This window comes from Hyperolius riggenbachi, chromosome 10 (assembly GCF_040937935.1).
Source record: "Hyperolius riggenbachi isolate aHypRig1 chromosome 10, aHypRig1.pri, whole genome shotgun sequence".
Taxonomy (NCBI): domain Eukaryota; kingdom Metazoa; phylum Chordata; class Amphibia; order Anura; family Hyperoliidae; genus Hyperolius; species Hyperolius riggenbachi.
The window spans coordinates 36,939,521-36,961,272 of NC_090655.1; the positions used below are offsets into that span (position 1 = coordinate 36,939,521).

A 21,752-nucleotide genomic window follows, 5' to 3' on the forward strand; every position below is an offset into this window, starting at 1 on the left:
TTTGGCACTGACTATTAAAGGGCCATGGCTCCTAAACAGTTGCATGCTGGGTTTTTTTTTGTATCTAGAATATATTCCTCCTCTTCCATTTATTTCCCTGCCTAGCTGCCTAACTGACACACGATCCTCTGCTCACTTGTGTTTACAAGGCTGAGGTGACTCAGTGATTGGAGGAGAAAAGAAAATAGTTAAGGGCAGAAATGACATCAGAATTTAGCCTCAAACTGTGGGCAAAATACATAGTTCCCACCAGGAACAGAATTCTCTTCATTTACTATATAACATTCACTGAAATCAAAATGTGGACAGTACAATACATGTGTTATGTAAGTAGATCAAGTATTTATCTACTTATATATGTGTTTTTTCCCCTGGAATAGTAAGGCTAATCCTAGCCACACAAAAAAAGGTCGGGGCGAGCTAACAGATGTCAATGATTCTGTTATGAAAGTCTTGTTTACATTTTACACTTTGATTGTGGACTGAATCGCCTGGGCTTCCATGAATTCATTTGAAATTCACTTTGATGTAATGTTCCTTACGCGCTCATCAATTTAACGCGACTATGAACAAACTCATTAAAGTCAACCAAGTGCTCTTCTCAGGGGAGATCCGCAGGTGCCGCAGTTTGAAGGTTCTGAGGCGGTGTTGCACGTCCCCACCCATGGAAATGCATCTTGGGAGGTATAGTCCTTTGATGTGAGTACATCTCCTGCCCTGGAGATATACTCACATTGTAGGACTACATCTCCCAGCATGCATTGCGGAGGCAAGGAACGACCGACACCGCCATAGGCTCTTGACACTACTACAGCTGCGAGTCTCCCTAAAAAAGATGGAGGAACACAAAGACTGGGAGAGGGATGTGGAGGCTAAGGGGAGTAGCCCTTGAAGGCAACAACTGCCTGTTACTGGCCCTAACCCCCTTCCCAAAAACACACCATTTACAAACAGCCCTTAGGGGTAGGTGGTTTATTTTCTATACTTTGTAAAACAGGTGCTCAGATCCCTTTAAAAGGGACTGCACACTTCTGCACATTGTGGAACATGTGTCTAGTGTGAATTCGGCATGGCAGGTTTACACCCCCCCCCCCTCCTTCCTCAAAAATAAATAAATAAACAAACACATCACCTGTCACAGTGACATATCTGTGTACTTTTAGCCATTTATGTAAAAAGCTCCCTTTTATCTTAACGACCATGCATAAAGAAGAGATGCAGCCACAAGAAAGTAAAGGTCATGCCTCGTTTATGCTATAGATAGTGAATGCAAACCCAAGATCGTCACTCATAACTGCCATTTCCGGAGGCGGTGATCTGAAGGACACAAAGTATGCCAAAGCTGCAGCCCGTGGTGGGCAGCAGAGAGGCTCCTGGCACATTACCTGCTGATATTTCCTGAGCTCAGCTTTTATTGGAACCGGGATTGTATAATTTTCCAATTTCTTTCCGTCCAGCAGCTGTTCTAAGAAGTTGCGCTCCCTGGCTTTCAGTTTAATGAGCTCCTCTGACATATCGGGCGGATCTGGGATGCCAGCCTAAAACCAAACACCAAGAGCCATTCAGAGACTTAAAAAAAAAAAGGTACATTAAATTCTGTTAAAATGCATTAGTACTTGGAGCACTGACTATTGCTGTGCTGTGTGACCAATAACAAGTGAAGGTGAAGTTTTCTACTAAGAACGATACAGACTTAAAGAGGAACTCCAGACTAAACAAACATACTGTCATTAAGTTACATTAGTTATGTTAATTAAAATAGGTAATATAATCTCTTTCCCACCCTGTTTCTAAACAGGCAAAGGTTTGTGATTTCATGACAGCAGCCATCTTTTTGGTTGAAAGGAGGTGACAGGGAGCATGAGACAGTTCCAACCGTCCTGTGTCCTGATCACCCCTCCCAGTTGCTAAGCAACAACAACATCAGAAATCCCATCATGCTATGCACAGCATCAGGGGAAAAATGTCCTGGCAGTTTTCTTTGATGGGGGCAGAGCTTAGCTTCTGTGCAGCTAAAAATGAGGCTTTGGTAAGAAAAACAAAGTTCTGATGCTGTGAAACTTAAAGAAACACCAAGTCTTTTTAGTGCTGCTGAGTAGATTTTTAGTCTGGAGGTTCACTTTAAGAACTGATGAGACTATAGGCCCACAGATACAATTCAATAATCCCCAATGAGCCTGTGGGTCTAGCACGTCATTTCCGAAAAAAAAAAAACACTATGAAGTCCAAGGAAGGGTATTACAGCCTGGAGGCCGCCACGCCTAAAGTGAGGGGAATACGGAGGCCGCCACGCCTAAAGTGAGGGGAATACGGAGGCCGCCACGCCTAAAGTGAGGGGGAATACGGAGGCCGTCACGCCTAAAGTGAGGGGAATCTGGAAACTGCCACGCCTAAAGTGAGGGGAATACGGAGGCCGCCATATTTAGTTTTACACAATGCAGATTGCCTGGCTGTCCTGCTGATTATCTACCAGTCATACTTTTAGCCATAGACCCTGAACTAATGCCAGGCATCTGGCAATTCTTATAAAGAAAATATGGCAGCCACCATATGCCCCTCACTTCAAGTTCCCTTTAAAACCCTGGAGATCATCTTACCAGCCACACTAAGTAATGACTCACCTCTAGAGGCATAAGCCGGATGAGAGTCGCAAAGCACTGCGTTGCCATAAAGCGCACACTGTCCGTCTGGTCACTCATTCTACCCAGGACTGGCACAACAAGAAGAACAATGTACGGAACAATGCCAACATCAAGCTGCTCCATCACACCTGTACAACGTAAAGTTAAGGCATAACCATGGAAATGACAATACATGAACCCACAAAACAATCCTCTCCTAAACTGGCCTTCAACTATGGTAAGGATATTGGACTGACAGTAGGGATTAGACTATGGTAAGGATATTGGACTGTCAGTAGGGATTAGACTATAGTTAGGATATTGGACTGTCAGTAGGGATTAGACTATGGTAAGGATATTGGACTGTCAGTAGGGATTAGACTATGGTAAGGATATTGGACTGTCAGTCCAATATCCTTACCATAGTCTAATCCCTACTGTCAGTCCAATCCTTACTGTCAGTCCACTATCTTTATCATAGTCTAATCCAGGCATGGGCAAACTTGGCCCCCCAGCTGTTGAGGGACTACAAGTCCCACAATGCATTGCAGGAGTCTGACAGCCACAGTCATGACTTAAAGGAAAATGCATTGTGGTATTTGTAGTTCCTTAACAGCTGGAGGGTCTAATCCCTACTGACAGTAAGGATTGGACTTTGGTAAGGATATTGGACTGACAGTCCAATATCCTTACCATACTCTAATCCCTACTGTCAGTAAAAATTAGACTATGGTAAGGATATTGGACTGACAGTAGGGATTAGAGTATGGTAAGGATATTGGACTGACAGTAGGGATTAGAGTATGGTAAGGATATTGGACTGACAGTAGGGATTAGAGTATGGTAAGGATATTGAACTATGACAGTAGGGATTAGATTGTGAACTCCTTTGCAGAACAGTTACTGACACTACTATGGACTAGGGATGATACAGTGAGATGAAATTTAATAATTTCTTACAATTTCATGCAAATTATATGCAGTTTAAAAGGTACCCATCAGAATAACTTCATTGGCCCAAGTTCAAAGTGGATCCGAGAAACTTACTCATTGCATAATTGTGTTCCTTTCATATAGTTTATAGGGCATTCCTCAAACCAAATACTTCTGTTTTGTTTTAATACTCCCTATAAAACAAAAACAAGCCTCACCCACAGCTCCCTTTGAGCCTTGGCACTGTAGCAAGGGCTTATGGGAGCTCAGCCTGGGCAGGAGGAGGGGAGGTTACTATCCATTGATTTCAGAGGCAGAGGGGAGGAGGGAGGGGGAAGAGGGGACTGAATTTACACACAGGCAAGCTGATAGCATCTCCAGCCCTCAATGTGACAAACAGAACATGGCTGCTGTCATTGTATCACAGGAATAAATAATCAAACTTTTAAAGCTGTATGCAGCTAGATATGATGTGTAAACTTTCTAATCTTTAGAGAAGATATATAAACAAGTTACTTGTTATAGTTAGTTTTTCATCTCCAATCCGCTTTAAATAGACTGTTAAATACTTTTTTTTTTTTTAGAGACTTCAAATAGGTTTAGTATTCCCCCAAACTCCCCGGGGGCAATCCGTGCAGCGCTTCTGTGAGAGGCAGAGCTATGAGCCGCAGCTCTGCCTCTCAGCCTGGATCGCAGCCGACAGACGTGTGTGAGGCAGGGCTGCAGCTCATAGCTCTGTCTCACACGGAAGCGCACAGGGGCAGCAAAATCCACGACCAAGAAAGTCGTGGATTTTGCAGGGGAGAGGGAGGGCGAGTTAGGGGGGGGGGGGGGGATTTAGATATTTTACAGGGACTGGAATGCGGCGGTTTAGTTAGGGTTAAGATATTAAGCATATTTGTTAAATAAAAATACTTTGAGACTTCAGAGTCTCTTTAAGCTTTATATCATTTACATTGATGAGATGCAAACATTTCTCAAATCTAATCATCCCTACTATGGACTTCAAAGCACTGTGTAATAAACCAGGGCTGTCGGAATACTTAAAAACAGGCTAAAACAAAAAGGTAACAGTGTGCATTTCCTACATAGGTTAGTTGCTTACCTAAAAAGAGGGAAGGGCTCTGGACATCAGAAACATCCTCTATGGATGGCAGCTGTTCCTGCATCGTACTTGGTTAAAACTTCTTAGACCTACCGAATAGTGCTTCGGTAGCCGTCGGGAAGCCTTCTGAAGTACTCGAGTCTGAATGTTTCCAAAGATGATCACATCTGTTCTGCGCATGTGCAAGGCCGAACTTACATGCACAGTATGGATGTGCTGGACTTTGGAAGTATTTGGGGACAAGAGTACTTTTGTAGGCTTACCGAATGGCTTGCAGATCGAGGAAGTTTAACTAGGCTGGGAGTAGGAACAATTAGCAGCATGGAGGAACGGGATGGCTCTATACTACCCAGAGTCTTCTTTCTCTTTTCTCTTCTTAGGCAAGTATGAAAACTGGAGCGAATTTCCTCGCTTCAAGTTTGCTTTAAAGGAGTCCACCGAACCTGGATTCAGAGGGCGTATACAGTACTGCCAAGCAGTCCTGCAGGGTCTTGTGAGCTGGAGCCTCACCAGGACAGTCTCAGCAGGTGTACACACACACACACACACTAAAGGCCAGCACACATCAAAAAAGCGCAAGCGTAATCGCAAATGCTCATCGCTTTTTGAAGGGATTCTTGGCAAGTGCCTAGCGATTTTCTATTCATGCATAGTGATTTTTGGAGCGATTTGGTGTCGCTTATTTTTTGTTACAGTAGAGCTGGAACTGAACAGCTTCTGTAACAAAAACGCTGGGGGAGGGGGGGGGTCCGATTTAGCTGAATCGCCTCAGAAAAGGTGCAGAAATGCTGCAGGACCCGCGTTTGTGAAAAAAAAAAAAAAAATCACATCGCTTTGGTGTGATCCATCCCATTCGAATAGATTAGGCAAGCGCCTGAAACAAGCATGTAGCTGATCCAGTCAGATTTCAGTCAAACATCTCATCTGCATGCTTGTCATGGTCTACAGCTAAATGTATTAGGGCCCATTTCAACTAGTACTGAAAATCGGGCTGAACCCAGAGTTTCCCCACAGGCAAATCGTGCGGAGAAACTGCCGTAGGGGATAATGCAGCAGCTCTCCAAATCGCTTGCCATAGGACGACATTGCAGCATTTTTCCGTGCAAGGGGCAACGAATCCCATTTATTCCATTTATTTTGTATGGTGCTAGACCATTGGTACATCCAAAATGCATGACTTTACATTTGTCAACATTCAATTTAATCTGCCATGTATGTGCCCATATAGCCATCCTATCCAGATCCTGTTGCAATATGACACTATCTTCCTGAGAGTTGATGATTCTGCACAATTTTGTGTCATCTGCAAAAATAGCAACATTGCTCACTACTGCATCTACTAGGTCATTAATAAATACATTGAAGAGCACTGGACTCAGTACAGACCCCTGTGGGACCCCACTGCTAACAGTCTCCCATTTTGAGTATAAGCCATTGACTACAACTCTGTTTTCTGTCCCTTAGCCAGTTCCCTATCCATGCACACAGACTCTTACCCAGTCCTTGCATCCTCAACTTTTGCACCAGACTTGTGAAATGACTTTGCAAAGGCCTTTGACACTGTTCCACACATCTACAGCATTCCCAATATCCACATTAGCGTTCACTAACGCATAAAAGCTGAGCATGTTAGTCAAAGAGGACCTGTCTTTAGTAAACCCATGTTGATGCTGAGAAAGAAGATTTTTTTCTACTATGAAGTCATGTATAGTATCTCTTAGTAACCCCTCAAATAGTTTGCATACAACTGATGTTAAGCTTACAGGTCTATAATTTCCTGGATCAGATTTTTTTGCCCTTCTTAAATAATGGGAAAACGTGGGCTGTACGCCAATCCACTGGGACTCTGCCAGTTGAAAGAGTCACAAAAGGTAAGATAAAGGGGTTTATCTATAACTGAACTTAATTCCCTCAGGACCCGAGGATGCATGCCATCCGGGCCAGGTGCCTTGTCTTTTTAATTTAGTCTTGCCTTCACTTCTTCCTGTGTTATTTAATATTACAGTTAGAAGATTGAGAATCTTCTGCCTCTGTAATTTGCAACAGTGCTGTTTCTTTTGTGAAGACAGAAGCAAAGAAAGCATTTAATAACTCTGCCTTACCTTGGTCATCCACCATTGAGTTCCCACCCTCATCCTTTAGGAGTCCTATACAGTCAACTTTTTTTTTTTTTTTTTTTTTAGAGTTGATGTACTTGTAAAACTTTTTTGGGTTAGATTTAATATCCTTAGCGATTTGATTTTCAGCTTCAATCTTTGCCTGCCTAATTTCTTTTTACAACTTTCTTTGCACTCCGTATAATTGCTTAGTGCAGCCTCGATCGCCTCCTGTTTTAGGATCCTATAGGCATTATTTTCCCCTTCATTTTATCCCTAACCTTTCTATTCATCCATAGAGGCCTTTTTTTATTCTTAGACATTTTGTTTCCATATGGGATATACATACTACAATATTTATTGAGAATAAGCTTAAAAGCTTGCCATTTCCCTATAGTGTCCTCCCCTTGTAGTACATTATCCCATTGTTAGAGGTAGAGGATGAGCAGGAGAGAGTCAGGCAACTGGTAATATTTTAAAAGGAAAAATCCATATCCTTCTCAGTTTAGGTTCCCTTTAATCCTGAGTGGGACAGGTCTTAATCTCCCCACCTGCAGTTACAGTGGTTGTCTAATCGGTAACCCTGGTTTGTGAGTATTGTTTACTTACCCTATTTCCAATACCTACTACACTATATTACACTCTCTGTGTTCTCTTTTTGTAATTAACTTATCTGTGTGTTTTTGGGATGTGGGAGGAAACTGGTATGCCTGGAGGAAACCCAGGCAGACACGGGGAGAACATACAAACTCCGTACAGATAGAGCCTTGGCTGGGATTCGAACCAGAGTGGCGAGAGTGCTAGCCACTACGCAGTGTTGCCCCAGTGGATAGCACTCTCGCCTTGCAGTGCTGGATCCCTGGTTGGAGTCACAGCCATAGCCCCACCTGCACAGAGTTTGTGATTAGAGACGTATCGGGTGAAGGCTCCCCGACAGCAGCCACAATGCCATTCTGTAATGAAAAACACAGGAAGATAACGTAAAGCTATCCAAGACTAAAGGGGCAAGATAGAGGTGCAGAATACTTGACAAGATCATCAACAAAGGATACAAGCCAGAGCTTCAATGGCGCCCTCCTGCTTCGTGTTGTCATCAATAGCACCAAGCCAAGGCAAAACCTTCTCCAAGAAGACATTCATGCTTTCCATGGTAGTGATCCGGCTCATCACCCCCACACACCGCGATGCCATGTGCCGCACTGCAGTGTACGGGTGTTGTAAGCACATGAACAGGTGAGGAAGGTGCTGCAGCAGCTGGAAACAAGAACACACATTCACTATCTGCAGAACCTTAAAGGCTTGAAGTTAAAGAATAGACGAGAGCTCAAGAAATGATTGACATTCGCCATGCAATTTGTTCCTATTTTTTGATTCACAATCAACCTGCAAATCATCTTGGTGCTGTCTATTTTCATGTCGGACAGCAATAAAGTTTCGTTATCTATAACCACGCCCCCTTACAATGTGCATATCTATTAAAAAAAAATTAGCCTATGGTAGAGGCAGATACTGCTTGCTTGGCAGTTGGAAACAGCTGTTTTTTTCCCACAATGCAACAAGGCTCAGAAAAACAAAAACCTGTCAGAACCATGGTCATGACATCACACTGTGGGAGGTGTTCCACCACAATATTAGCCCCCACAGATCCCCCTGAGTATCTATTCAAGAAAAGGTAAAGATTTCTCATGAAGGGGGTATCCGCTACTGAGGATCAGGGCTGTGGAGTCGGTCCAAAAATCCACCGACTCCGACTCCTCAGTTTAGGATTCAACCGACTCCGACTCCACGACTCCGACTCCTAATTTGCATATTACAATTTTGTTGATTAAAAGTATGTAACGTGAAATTCGTCTCTTAACTGCCAACGCTTAGGAATTTTACAAGACAACTGAAGTGAGAAGGATATGTAGACTACTATATTTATTCCCTTTTTAGACTAAAACTAGTCCTAGGTAAGAGTACTTGTAAAAGGTACAAACCGGAACAAAGAACATCTATCAGGCCCTAGGCAATGTAACTGTGGGTACATGTAAGAGTGATGTGCAGGTACTCTGCAGGGGAATGAGGAGATTGTAAACAGACAACACCTCTGTGTTCAATGTGCACAGCATTCTCAGTGGATTCCCTGCAGCTCTGTGGGGAGTGCATATGTAGAGTATAGTACTACTGTGTAACAAAGTAAACCTGAGACAGATGAAATTTAAGTTTTATACATACCTGGGGCTTCCTCCAGCCGCCTTCAGGATAATCAGTCCCTCGTTGTCCTCCTCCACCACCTGGATCTTCTGCTATGAGTCCAGGTACTTGAGCCAGTCGGGCGTATTGCGCATGCACACACTCCGCCGCCAGGAGCATACTACACCTGTGCAGCACTATTGCGCAGGTGTAGAATGTTCCTGGCTGTGGGAGCGGCATGCGGCCGGACAGCGCTGACTGGCTGAATTACCAGGACTCATAGCAGAAGATCCGGGTGGTGGAAAACAGTGAGGGACTGATTAGCCTGAAGGGGGCTGGAGGAAGCCCCAGGTATGTATAAAACTTTACTTTTCATCCGTCTCAGTTTCCCTTTAATTTGTAGTCACCAAACCAAATTTTAACAACATATCAAATTATTTGATTTCATCAGCAAAGGGAGTGCATACATTTGCATAAATCAGCATCAATGCAGAATTATTTCCATCTCGTTGACCATCTCTATTAGTGACACAGCTACACATCAGGCTCTATACTTACAGTATAGATGTTATTTAGTGTATATAAGAGATTCCTGTGTACACATCATATATACAGTTACAATCAGATCTGTATATCTGACTTTAAAAATACGGGGACTGCTTTATTGAAGCAGCACAAGTAACTAATTTTGATTGGTTTATTTCATTTTTGTAGACTAAGCACAGCTATTACTGTATATATACATTATTTTTAATGACTATTATCTGAGAAAGAGAACATTTTATCATATTTTCTATTTTAATTACAGTTACAAATTCATTAGGAGTCGGAGTCTGTGCATTTTTTCCCGACTCCGACTCCAGGCCGCCAAAATTGCCCGACTCCACGACTCCGACTCCACAGCCCTGCTGAGGATAAAGTTCGATCCTTGGTTAGTTCCTCTAACTGTGGAGGATGGCCTCACATCTGGCACTGAAGAACCTGAATGTATTGAATGTTTACGCCACTGAAGACGGGGTAAAAGTAATTTCAGTGCAAGCCTGTGGCATCTACGCACAAGGGGCTCAAAGCGGACAAAAGTAAAAAAGATTTATACATACTTGGGGGGGGCTTCCTCCAGCCGCATCCGCTTGGATCGCTCCCAAGCCACCGTCCTCCGCTACCCACAGCTTCGGTACCGGGTCCTGTGCGCTGTTTGCGTACCTCTCGAGCAGCCACTGGCGAGATACGTAGAGGGCGCACTTCTGCTGCATAGACTGACATGACGGGACCAGGTACCGGAGCTGCAGACAGCGGATGTCTGCAACGTGGGAGCGATCTGAGCGGATGGGGCTGAAGGAAGCCCCAGGTATGTTTACATTTTTCCTTTTGTCAGCTCTGGTACACTTGAAGTACCTCTGAATTGGGGGTAGTGGATAGTCCACATAAGATACTTTTACAGCTTCTTGTTATAGCTCAGGGTCCCTCAATACCAGGAATGTTGAACACCGATTCTCAAGGGCCGACGTTCTCATACATTTTTGGCACAGCTCAAATTGATGAGTAAATCAGAAAAGTTGTGTTTCATCAAGTAAAAACACATTGGATGAGCGGGTAAGGTTTGAGCATGCCCAGTAGAACAAAGAAATTGTGCATGGAGGAAACAAAGCTGTGCATGGGCGACTGCCTACTGGGCATGTGCACATTACTTGAACATGCCCAGTCCGGAAGCACTCGTCCACAGTTGGAAGACACTTTTGATGGCGGTGAGTCAAACAAGTATAGGAGGTACCAGGCAATGGCACAGTGGCCTGTAAGAGAACCCAGGAAGCTTCTGGACCACCTGAGGCTTCCCACAACTGAGGTAACCATGCAACTCCCCTCCCCAGATACCGGCAATTTGCTTTATTCCTCAACATACAGACACTGGAGATCTGTAAGGCTTGCCCTGCATGACTTACTAGAGGATGAAGCGAAGAATCCATGGAGGCAGCAGTGATTTCAAACACTTGGAGACTGCTGACCAGTTCTTGAGCAGGATCATCTCCCTTCTCTAAAAGGAGTTTTCCATCTGAAATGAAAAGTAAACGTTACAGCGCTAGTGCTCTTACACCACAATAAATGAGAACACACAGATCACTAGGATAGATCAACGTAACTTGGTCTGCTCAATTTGGTGAAAAAAAAATACTGGTTTGAAGCAACAGTGGTTTACCTTGAAAATCAGAAAAACCACAAAAATGTTAGGCCAAGCAGAAGAATCAAAAATAGTCGCATCAAAGTCCTTTGATTGGCCTATAAATTACCACAGCAATCAGATTTTAGTTGAAAAAAAATCTTCATTGATTGCTTAAAGGGAACCAGAGAGGAATCAAAACCTATAATAGGAAAAGGTTTCATATATACCTGGGGCTTCTTCCAGCCCCAGAAGCCTGGATCGCTCCCACGCCGCCATCCTCCGCTTCCAGTATCGGCGGTACCGGGTCCCGTCACTTCCGGCGGACGCGGCCAATTGTCCGCATGCACGGGGGTTCCCGGCATACCCTTACGCATGCGGCTGCGCAGTATGGAGCCGCACGCGTAAGGGTATGGAGGGAGCCCCTGTGATGCGGACAATTGGCCGCGTGATGACGCCGACTGGCCGAAACTACGGGACCCTTACAGGCAGCTGAGGACGGCGGCGTGGGAAGGATCCGTGCGCATGGGGCTGGAGGAAGCCCCAGGTATGTATAAAACCTTTCCTTCATGTCTTCTCTGGTTCTCTTTAAATGCTTCCGAGGGCTGTGGCTAAAATTACTACGTTGCGTTAAATCAGATTTCTGCAGAAATTGGCTTTCCAATAGGAAAAAACTTAATTAGAATGCACAATTTCCAATTGGAAATCAGATTTTCTAACGGAAATTTTTCGATCATCCCTACTCTCCACACACAGAACTAGCCTCCCCCTACACTTATCTTCGCAGAATAGAAGTTCAGCTGAGAAACTACTTGATGCAATGGAGAACCTTAATTTGTAAACAGACAATACTCCTTGCAAAAACAAGACTATTGGTGATAAAAAGTAGGAAACCGTTTTTCATTGATATGTCAGAGTTTAATCCTACGGCTAAAGGGAACCTAAGTTTCATTTACCTGCGGCTTCCGTCAGCCCCCTGCAGCAGTCATGTGCCTGCGCCATCCTTGAACGATCCTTGAACGATCCTTTGGTCCCCCATCGCAGCTCACTTTCTCTTTTGACAACTTACAAGTAAACGTCCACTGCGCCTGGCCGCGTGAGTCTTTGTTGGGAGCGTCCTGCGCAGACGCAGTACAAGAAATTCTCTACTGCGCCTGACAGGAGTGCGAACAAGGACGCGCATGGCCAGGGCTGTGAAGGCGCAATGGACAGTGACCGGCGAAAGAGAAATAGGGCCACGGTGGGAGGCCAGAGGATCGTTCAAAGATGGTGCAGGCACAGGTCGGCTGCAGGGGGCTGGAAGAAGCCCCAGGTAAGTGAAAATTTTTTTTCCCTTTTTAAAGGCATCTTTAGGTTCTTTTTAAGTCTACACTAAGCACAGACTAAAGTCTAATCAATGAAAAATTTTGTATAAAGTCATTATACACTAGATTTACTAAAAGAACGGTCAGTGTAAGAGAAGCCATATTTGGTCATGCTGGGAAAGGTTCTTCATTACGTTTTAGTACTCAGTTTTATTTTTTTTAAACCTTTTAGCCTAGCACTGCAGTTTATCCAGCTAAACACCACATGGCAGGTGTGTCCAATACCAAACATGCACGCTACCCTCCATCCACTCCTTAGTTCCCATTTCCTCTTCAATGGCAACGTTGAAGGAAATAGGAAAATGCCAACAATGTTCTATATTTAAAGCAAACAAATGTGGTTTGGTAATCCCGACACGTGTGCCATGTTGACCCAAATGTTCAAGACTAACAATTAGAGACTGTTCTAAGGAAAATATTGAAACTCCTCATGTGACCTTGTGATTGACCCATGCAACCCTCCCCTTTTAAACTCAGGAGTCACACCTTCTCCTCCAAACCGTGCAGTTGTGGAGGATGGCATTGAGCACAGTACTGCTTCTCAGTGTAGAGGAAGACCCAACATTCTACTCCCACACCACCTAACCAGGTCAGGTGTTTGACAAACCTACAGCGGGTTCTCTTTAAAGTGCCAAGCTAGCGACAAGCAGATTGTCGCTAGCCTGCTATTTACCTCTGCCTGTCATTCACTGCCGCTCCCCCGCATCTTCTATAGCGCGGCTCCCTGCCTGTGTCCTTTCCCTCCCCGCCTCTGAAAGCTTCCTCCAATCAGAAGCGGAGGCGTGTAGGGAAGGGACACAGATTAGGGAGCAGCTGTATTTAGGAGTCAGGGAGCGGCGATGAATGATAGGCAGAGGTAATTAGCAGGCTAGCGACAATCTGCTTGTCACTAGCCTGGCACTTTTTTAAGGGGGAGGGGGGGGGGGGGACAGCAGAGCCGGGGGGCGGGGCACAATAGGATACAGAGGCTTGTCACTATACAAAACATGCCTGTATGATTTGACAAACCTGCTCGGGTTCTCTAAGTATACATGGCAGATCACCTACTAGGGTTACAGTAGTGATTTTGTAAAGTCCAGCAATTACTACCCAATGTAAGACTGGAGGAGGTGGCATTCATTGCAGCTTTCATTTCCTTAAATTGACATAGCATTCAATGAAAATGTGTTTTCCTACTCATTACCCATACACATACCATATATGGGAATTTGTAAACAGACAAACTGTACTTTGCTTTTGTGCACAAGTAATACCCGCTTATCTGAAAAATGCCATTGCATTTTATTGCATAGCTTCTGTATTTATATATTAAAATATATCTAGTGATCACTTCTCAGCTCTTTCTTCTGCTCAGCTGAGTTGTGGCAGTTTGCTAATGTTTACTAAATGTATCTGGCAAAGGAATGTAAATAAAAGAGAATATCACCTCTCCAAATGTAGCCAGTAGCCATCCACTGAAGAAGTGTTGTGTAGCTCAATGCTGTTCTGCTACATTTTTCAGTGGCAGTAGATTTTATGCTGTAAATCTTTTTAGAGCAAAGCGGTAATGCGGAGTTTCATGCCACTTTAACTTAAATCCGTATTAGATTTACAGATCCAGGAACACAGGCAGCCACCCTTCCAGCCAGCCCCCCTTGTTGCATCCAGGTTATTAACCACTGGTGTTGATATGACAGGGCACCAACAGGAGGAACATGCAGGAGTGTGTGGAGCTGGTGGTAAAGAGAAGGGTGCTGGAGGAGGAGTGGTACCCAGCCCATGATTGTTACATAGAACACACAAATGCTTCCCTATGCCGTCCTGCCTCTGTATATGGTGTAGAAGGGGGACAGGGGCATCATAGAAATATGAGCTGGATAAGGACAATATTTATGGAGGGAGGAACACGACCAGGATGGAGACTGTTTGCTTGAATCCAGAGAGCGCTGTGCACACTACTTATAAGAAAGGTGAATCTATCATACTGTGACCTACCAAAACGGTCTATGTTAATGTAATTCCTGAGTGGCCCAACCATGGCATCCCAAAGATTAGGCAATCCTGTAGCCAAGTCACCGGCAAAGTGCTTTGCAATGGTCGCCAGAGTGTACTCTGCACCTCTTCTCTGAATCAAGTGGAGCTTCTGAGTCTAAAACAAAATCAAACAAAAAAAAATTTAAACTGGAAACTATTTCAGAGCAATAAATGCAAATAAACTGGACACACTTATAAGAATAAAGATAGTAACGTGCTCAGCAGTACAACAATACCTGCAAGTATGTTTAAGCACAGTTGAGTAAATCCAGAAGACGTTGAATAACTTCTTACAGGAAGTGATCGCGGCAAATTCTATACTTAATTATAGCAGAGAATTAGCCGGCAGCATCAGCGTTCAAGTTAATGCTCTTTTATTGTTGTAGCCATGCACTACAGCACAAAAATGCTATTAGCCATACATAGCAGCAGAGATGTGACATTTCAAGGCTTATGCCTCTTTATCAAGCAGTTGCTGAATGTCATCTACACAAAAAAAACACCTTCACACACATTTATATGTGTAAATGGACAGCCTGTAGCCAATCACTTTTAGGCTGCTTTCACAGTGGGACGTTACAGGCGCACGTTAGAGCAGCCTGTTACGCACCCCCACCGCACAGCAATGGAAAAAATCAATGGGCTGTTCACAGTGCCCACGTTGCGTTACACAGTAACGCTTCACGTCAAGACAACGTACTGCATGCAGTACTTTATACACAGCTAAGCCACGTTAGACTGTTTGCACATGCTCAGTACGGGTGTTTTTTATTTTAGGGGTGGAGAGGAGGCGGGGAGAGGCCGCTACGTAGCCAGGTACATGGCTACTTGGCATTCACTGCACTTGCAGTTTACTCTTTGGAGCGGCCGCTGATTGGCTGGCGGGACCACGTGATGCTGAGAGCTCCGCTCACGTGGTCTCCGCAGCGCCTCCAATAGAGCAGGCGCACCAAGAGCTGCTTGTAACACAGCTCTTGGTAGCGTCCTGCTCCAACACCACCAGGCGTTGCGTTAGGGGCACGTTATTTGCCCTATAACGTCCCCTAAACGCAACGTCCTGGTGTGTAAGTAGCCTAAACCTTCTATCCAATCATAATGGTCCCTGTAATCAACGGACCTGATGGGGGAACTTCTAGGCTAGTGGCTGATAGGTCTGTCTCTGCTGGGTCCCTCCCAACTCCACACACCCCTAATGACTCACCGCCACAGCTGTTCGCGTCCGCCGTTCACCCAAAAAAGGCCGCCCAGAGTGGACCTGGTGGGGAACTGGCCGGATGATGTGTGGACGGCAGCGCGCATGTGCTGCCTCCGCGCGTTACAGTGACGCAGGATGACGTTGGCGGTAAGACAAGCCCTCCGCAGATCGTCATCAGATGTTGACTACGGTTAGCAGCAGCCGCCAATAGGGAAACTTTGTCCTCTCTCCCTCGTTCGGTGGCGACCAATGAGATCTTAACTTCAGGAAAAGGCTGGCTAATTAACATATGTAAATAAAAGCAGATCCACATGGCTGGTATAAACGCTGATCCATACATTGCGTTGTCACTAGTAAAATGGGATTTAAGAGAGCAGATATAACAAGGGCAGTTGACCATCTTCTAGGACACATAACCCCTCACCATAATGTATATAATCACTTATATCACATATCTGTATAGAATCATATATCTGTATAGAATCATATATAATATACATTATACTGGATACAATGGAGCCCCAAATAGAGCACAAATCAAATAAAAGGAATCAAATCAAGTTCTCTATTAAGTCCCCGGGGCTCCATTGTATCCAGTCTTTTAATCCAAAAGGCCCCTCTACATAGTAACCTCTTAATATGATCTCCACCTCTCCTTAAAGGATACTGCAGCCGAAAGGCTGCAGAGAGATAAAACCTGCATTGTGTAGGTAAAGAAAAGTACATACTCACCGCTCCCCAGAAGTACAGACACTCCCCCGCCTCCTGCGTGTGCGCTCCAGCGGCTCCACTATAAAGCTAGCATGTAGCTTTATAGTGGAGCCGCTGGAGCGCACACGCAGGAGGCGGGGGAGTGTCTGTACTTCTGGCGTCATGATGCGACGCCAGAAGCGATTACAGGACATACCGCGCATGTGCGGCGCAGTATGTCCGGGTCAGGGGTCAGGAGAGTCGGCCAGTACCGGGAACTGTGGCTGACGAGCGGGACCCGACGGCAGGGAGCGAGGGGAGCGGTGAGTATGTACTTTTCTTTACCTACACAATGCAGGTTTTATCTCTCTGCAGCCTTTCGGCTGCAGTATCCTTTAAAGAGGAACTCCAGCCTAAACAAACATACGGTCATTAAGTTACATTAGTTATGTTAATTAAAATAGATAGGTAATATAATCTCTTACCCACCCTGTTTTAAAAGAACAAGCAAATGTTTCTGATTTCATGATGGCAGCCATCTTTTTGGTTGAAAGGAGGTGACAGGGAGCATGAGACACAGCTCCAACTGTCCTGTGTCCTGAGCACCTCTCCCAGTTGCTAGGCAACGTGAACAACAACATAGGAAATCCCATCATGCTCTGCATAGCATCAGGGGAAAAAATTCTGGGCTTTTTTCTTTGATGGGTGGAGCTTAGTTAAAAATGCAGCTAAAAATGATGCTTAGGTAAGAAAAACAAAGTTCTGATGCTGTGAAACACCAAGCCTTTTTAGTTCTGCTGAGTAGATTTTTAGTCCGGAGGTTCACTTTAAAGGGGCCACCTGTTCAATGACCATAAATCTCAACTGGCTCACGTTATGTTTCGCCTGTACAGTGATAAGCAACCACCTGGTCAACCAATCGTTCTCTTTGATAAAGCTTTTTACGTTTTTGTGTAGTTTGTCCAATGTATAGCAACCCACAAGGACATCTGAGGGCATATACTACTTATGCTGAATCGCACATGTGTTATCCACAGATTTTAAATGTTGTGCCACGGTAGGGATGAAGCAATTCATCCCCTCTGATCACTGAGGAACAAACTGTTACAATATCACACCGAATACTAAACTGCAGCTGGCAGACTATTACATTTTTCTACCATGCTGAACAGTGATGATAAAAGAATAAAAAGGCCTTTGACAAAGATTTTACAATGATTTTTGGCCCCTAAAAGGATACTATGAGGTGAAGGAAAACAGTAATGAATATTAGAATAAAAAAAAAATGCCCATCTTGCATTCTATCACTACTAAAGGGTTTATATGCCATAAGGAACACCATTTTCCTTGCAGTGATGCACCTCTAAAGTTGGAGGCTGGAATGGTGTGGAAGGTTAGCCATCACTGCTCTAAGAGATCCAGGGCCTTCCTTCCCTCTTAGGCGAGCATCTAACACTGTTTTAGGAGGTTACAGTTGTCCTTTAACAAAATTCTTATGGTTCAATTCATGAGGATCTGAAAATACAACTAATAATGTTTCCTTAAACAGTTGCTCATCACTTCTCCATCACACCTACCATGGGTAAGTCATGGGTAAAATGGAAACACAGCACTATAATTATCCGTCACAGTGAGGGAATTGGGAGTGGTGGGCTGTGGAAAGGAACCACAACAACAGAGATAATGTGATGCAACAGAAATGTGGTCATTGCACATGTGCTGCACAACTGGGATTACAGGTACTGTAGGTATGTATTATGAACAAATGTGGACATTTCATTTCAGATGTAAACATTGCAACGTGTAACACTGCTTTGCACTGGCTGGTTTCAAAGCAGATTTTAAAGGAAACGCAAGGCGAAAATAAACTGAGAAACAATTTAATGTATCCTTTTAAAAAGGACTTCAGATGTCCCACCGTTGTATTTTTAAAATCTACTTTAAGTGTTTACTATTGCATTGTCTCTGCTCAATGAAACATGCATTGAAGTGTGCCACAGCTAAAATCTATTAACCTTTATAGCCCTTTCCTACTCTCTAAAGCCATTTTCTGCCAGGAAAGTGTTTAGTATCGCTGATATGGAATTACAGCCATTATAGTCCGACCTGGACAAAAACGGTCACTTGCATAGCTCGTTCTTAAGGGCTCGTTTCCACTATCGCGAATCTGCATGCGTCCAACGCATGCAGATTCGCACATGGTATGCAAGTGGATGGGCCTGTTTCCACTGTTGCGTTGTTGAAGTGCGTTTTTTTCAGCGGTAAAAAAATGCATGCGAATCGCCGCTAATGTATTTAATAGTAAAAACGCATGCCTTTGTTACATGCGTTTTTACCCGCGCGATTTCGCACCTTTTTCAATTTTATTTTGCCCTGGCAGTGTCATGGTTAATTTCGCATGGCACCCTGCCATGCGAAATCGCGGGTAAAAACGCATGCGGAAACGCATCCGCATGCGTTTTTACAAGCGTCGGAATGCCGGCGAAATCGCGTCGCAACAGTGGAAACAAGCCCTAAATCTTTCACACAGAGAAAATAAAATAAAAAAAAAAATGAACACAGCATAGTTATTTTTGTAGTGGCCAGGCTGCTAAATTAGTAGAAACTGGCTTTATTAAATGCTTTCTTTATATAACACGCTGAGGATTGGTATAAACTATAAACCTACTAAACCTCACAAAAATGGACCGATATGGCCAAACTGTATACATAGATAAATCTTAGCCTCATGCTGTATTACTGGTAAGATGTACAATGATGAGTCTCTCTTCAGAGACCAAAAATCTACTAAAGAACAAACTCAACCAGATAGGCATAAAATAAAAAATCCTTTATTTCAGTTACGCGTTAAATACTGCCTAACAAGTAATAAGGATCCTAACAAGGCAAGTTAATCACTTTTGTTGTTGATACAAGTTTCCCTGGCTCTTATTTGGTAAATTGACACACAAAGGAAGTTGCAGGGCATGCTGGGTGGTTGTTGTTTTTTTTTGCTTCTTTACTATCCCCTCAGACTTAACTAATGCAGCCTGACTGGCTGAAGACTCTTTCCCGCCCGTTTACCCCTCCCACACCTCTGTTCCTCTCTGATTGGCCAATATTTCTCATGCTTCTCAAGTGACAGTCACAAAATAAAAAAAATGCACTTTCTATTGCAGAGCTGGGTGGAAGTGTCTGAAAGCTGTCTGTTTGCATTGGCTGCCCTTCTACCAGAGTAAGGCCCAGTGCACACCAAAACCGCTAGCAGATCCGCAATACGCTAGCGGTTTTGGGAGCCGATTTCAGAGCGATTCTAGGCATGTTTAGAGAGGTTTTCTAAACATACCTAGCGGTTTTGGGTGCGTTTTTGTGTAGCAGATTACACATATTGTTACAGTAAAAGCTGTTACTGAACAGCTACTGTAACAAAAATGCCTGGCAAACCGCTCTGAAGTAGCGTTTTTCAGAGCGGTTTGCGTTTTTCCTATACTTTACATTGAGGACGAAACGCTTCCGAAAACCGCAAACGCGCAGCAGGAGGCGCGTTTGCAGCTTGGCAAAAAACGCAAACCGCCGATGTGCACCATCCCATTGCAATACATTAGACAAGCGTTTTTATAGGCGGATGCGGCCGGCGGATCGCTCCAAAAACCGCTCGGTGTGCACTGGGCCTAAGAGAGGAAATGACATTAGCATTGGCTTCAGACACACGGATTCCAAAACGGCAAATGCCTGAAATAGTTTTCTCTTTACTATATAAAACTTCCTGAAAGCAAAACATGGATAGTGCAATACATGTTATGTATGTAGAGGAAGTATCTACTTATATATGCAGGATTCATGTTTTTGTGAGATAGTATAGCTGATCGCTCCTCTTTAAAGAGAACCCGAGGCGGGGTTCTTAGACCCAGCCTCTGTATACAGGATCTTCTCAAAAAATTAGCATATTGTGATGAAGTTCATTATTTTCTGTAATGTATTGATAAACATTAGACTTTCATATATTTTAGATTCAAATACACACAACTGAAGTAGTTCAAGCCTTTTATTGTTTTAATATTGATGATTTTGGCATACAGCTCATGAAAACCCAAAATTCCTATCTCAAAAAATTAGCATATTTCCTCCAACCAATAAAAGAAAAGTTTTTAAAACAAAAAAAGTCAACCTTCAAATAATTATGTTCAGTTATGCACTCAATACTTGGTTGGGAATCCTTTTGCAGAAATGACTGCTTCAATGCGGCGTGGCATGGAGGCAATCAGCCTGTGGCACTGCTCAGGTGTTATGGAGGCCCAGGATGCTTCGATAGCGGCCTTAAGCTCATCCAGAGTGTTGGGTCTTGCGTCTCTCAACTTTCTCTTCACAATATCCCACAGATTCTCTATGGGGTTCAGGTCAGGAGAGTTGGCAGGCCAATTGAGCACAGTAATACCATGGTCAGTAAACCATTTACCAGTGGTTTTGGCACTGTGAGCAGGTGCCAGGTCGTGCTGAAAAATGAAATCTTCATCTCCATAAAGCTTTTCAGTAAATGGAAGGATGAAGTGCTCCAAAATCTCCTGATAGTTAGCTGCATTGACCCTGCCCTTGATAAAACACAGTGGACCAACACTAGCAGCTGACATGGCACCCCAGACCATCACTGACTGTGGGTACTTGACACTGGACTTCAGGCATTTTGGCATTTCCCTCTCCCCAGTCTTCCTCCAGACTCTGGCACCTTGATTTCCGAATGACATGTAAAAGTTGCTTTCATCTGAAAAAAGTACTTTGGACCACTGAGCAACAGTCCAGTGCTGCTTCTCTGTAGCCCAGGTCAGGCGCTTCTGCCGCTGTTTCTGGTTCAAAAGTGGGTTCATGCTTCCATCTGCTAAAAAGCTTTATGGAGATGAAGATTTCATTTTTCAACACTACCTGGCACCTGCTCACAGTGCCAAAACCACTGGTAAATGGTTTACTGACCATGGTATTACTGTGCTCAATTGGCCTGCCAACTCTCCTGACCTGGACCCCATAGAGAATCTGTGAGATATTGTGAAGAGAAAGTTGAGAGACGCAAGACCCAACACTCTGGATGAGCTTAAGGCCGCTATCGAAGCATCCTGGGCCTCCATAACACCTGAGCAGTGCCACAGGCTGATTGCCTCCATGCCACGCCACATTGAAGCAGTCATTTCTGCAAAAGGATTCCCGACCAAGTATTGAGTGCATAACTGAGCATAATTATTTGAAGGTTGACTTTTTTTGTTTTAAAAACACTTTTCTTTTATTGGTCGAATGAAATATGCTGATTTTTTGAGATAGGAATTTTGGGTTTTCATGAGCTGTATGCCAAAATCATCAATATTACAACAATAAAAGGCTTGAACTACTTCAGTTGTGTGTATTTGAATCTAAAATATATGAAAGTCTAATGTTTATCA

At 43.9% G+C, this 21,752-nt stretch overlaps 1 protein-coding gene across 1 annotated transcript in view; it reads right to left on the reverse strand.

The window, feature by feature from the left end:
- BTAF1 (B-TFIID TATA-box binding protein associated factor 1) overlaps positions 1 to 21,752 on the reverse strand; it is a 134,831-nt gene that overhangs the window by 26,081 nt on the left and 86,998 nt on the right. Inside the window, exons 22-26 of the mRNA XM_068257993.1 lie at positions 14,424 to 14,577; positions 10,871 to 10,980; positions 7,808 to 8,009; positions 2,622 to 2,770; positions 1,386 to 1,538 (exon numbers count right to left, since the gene is read on the reverse strand). Coding sequence (XP_068114094.1) covers positions 1,386 to 1,538; positions 2,622 to 2,770; positions 7,808 to 8,009; positions 10,871 to 10,980; positions 14,424 to 14,577 — 768 coding nt within the window. The remainder of the gene's footprint in view (positions 1 to 1,385; positions 1,539 to 2,621; positions 2,771 to 7,807; positions 8,010 to 10,870; positions 10,981 to 14,423; positions 14,578 to 21,752) is intronic.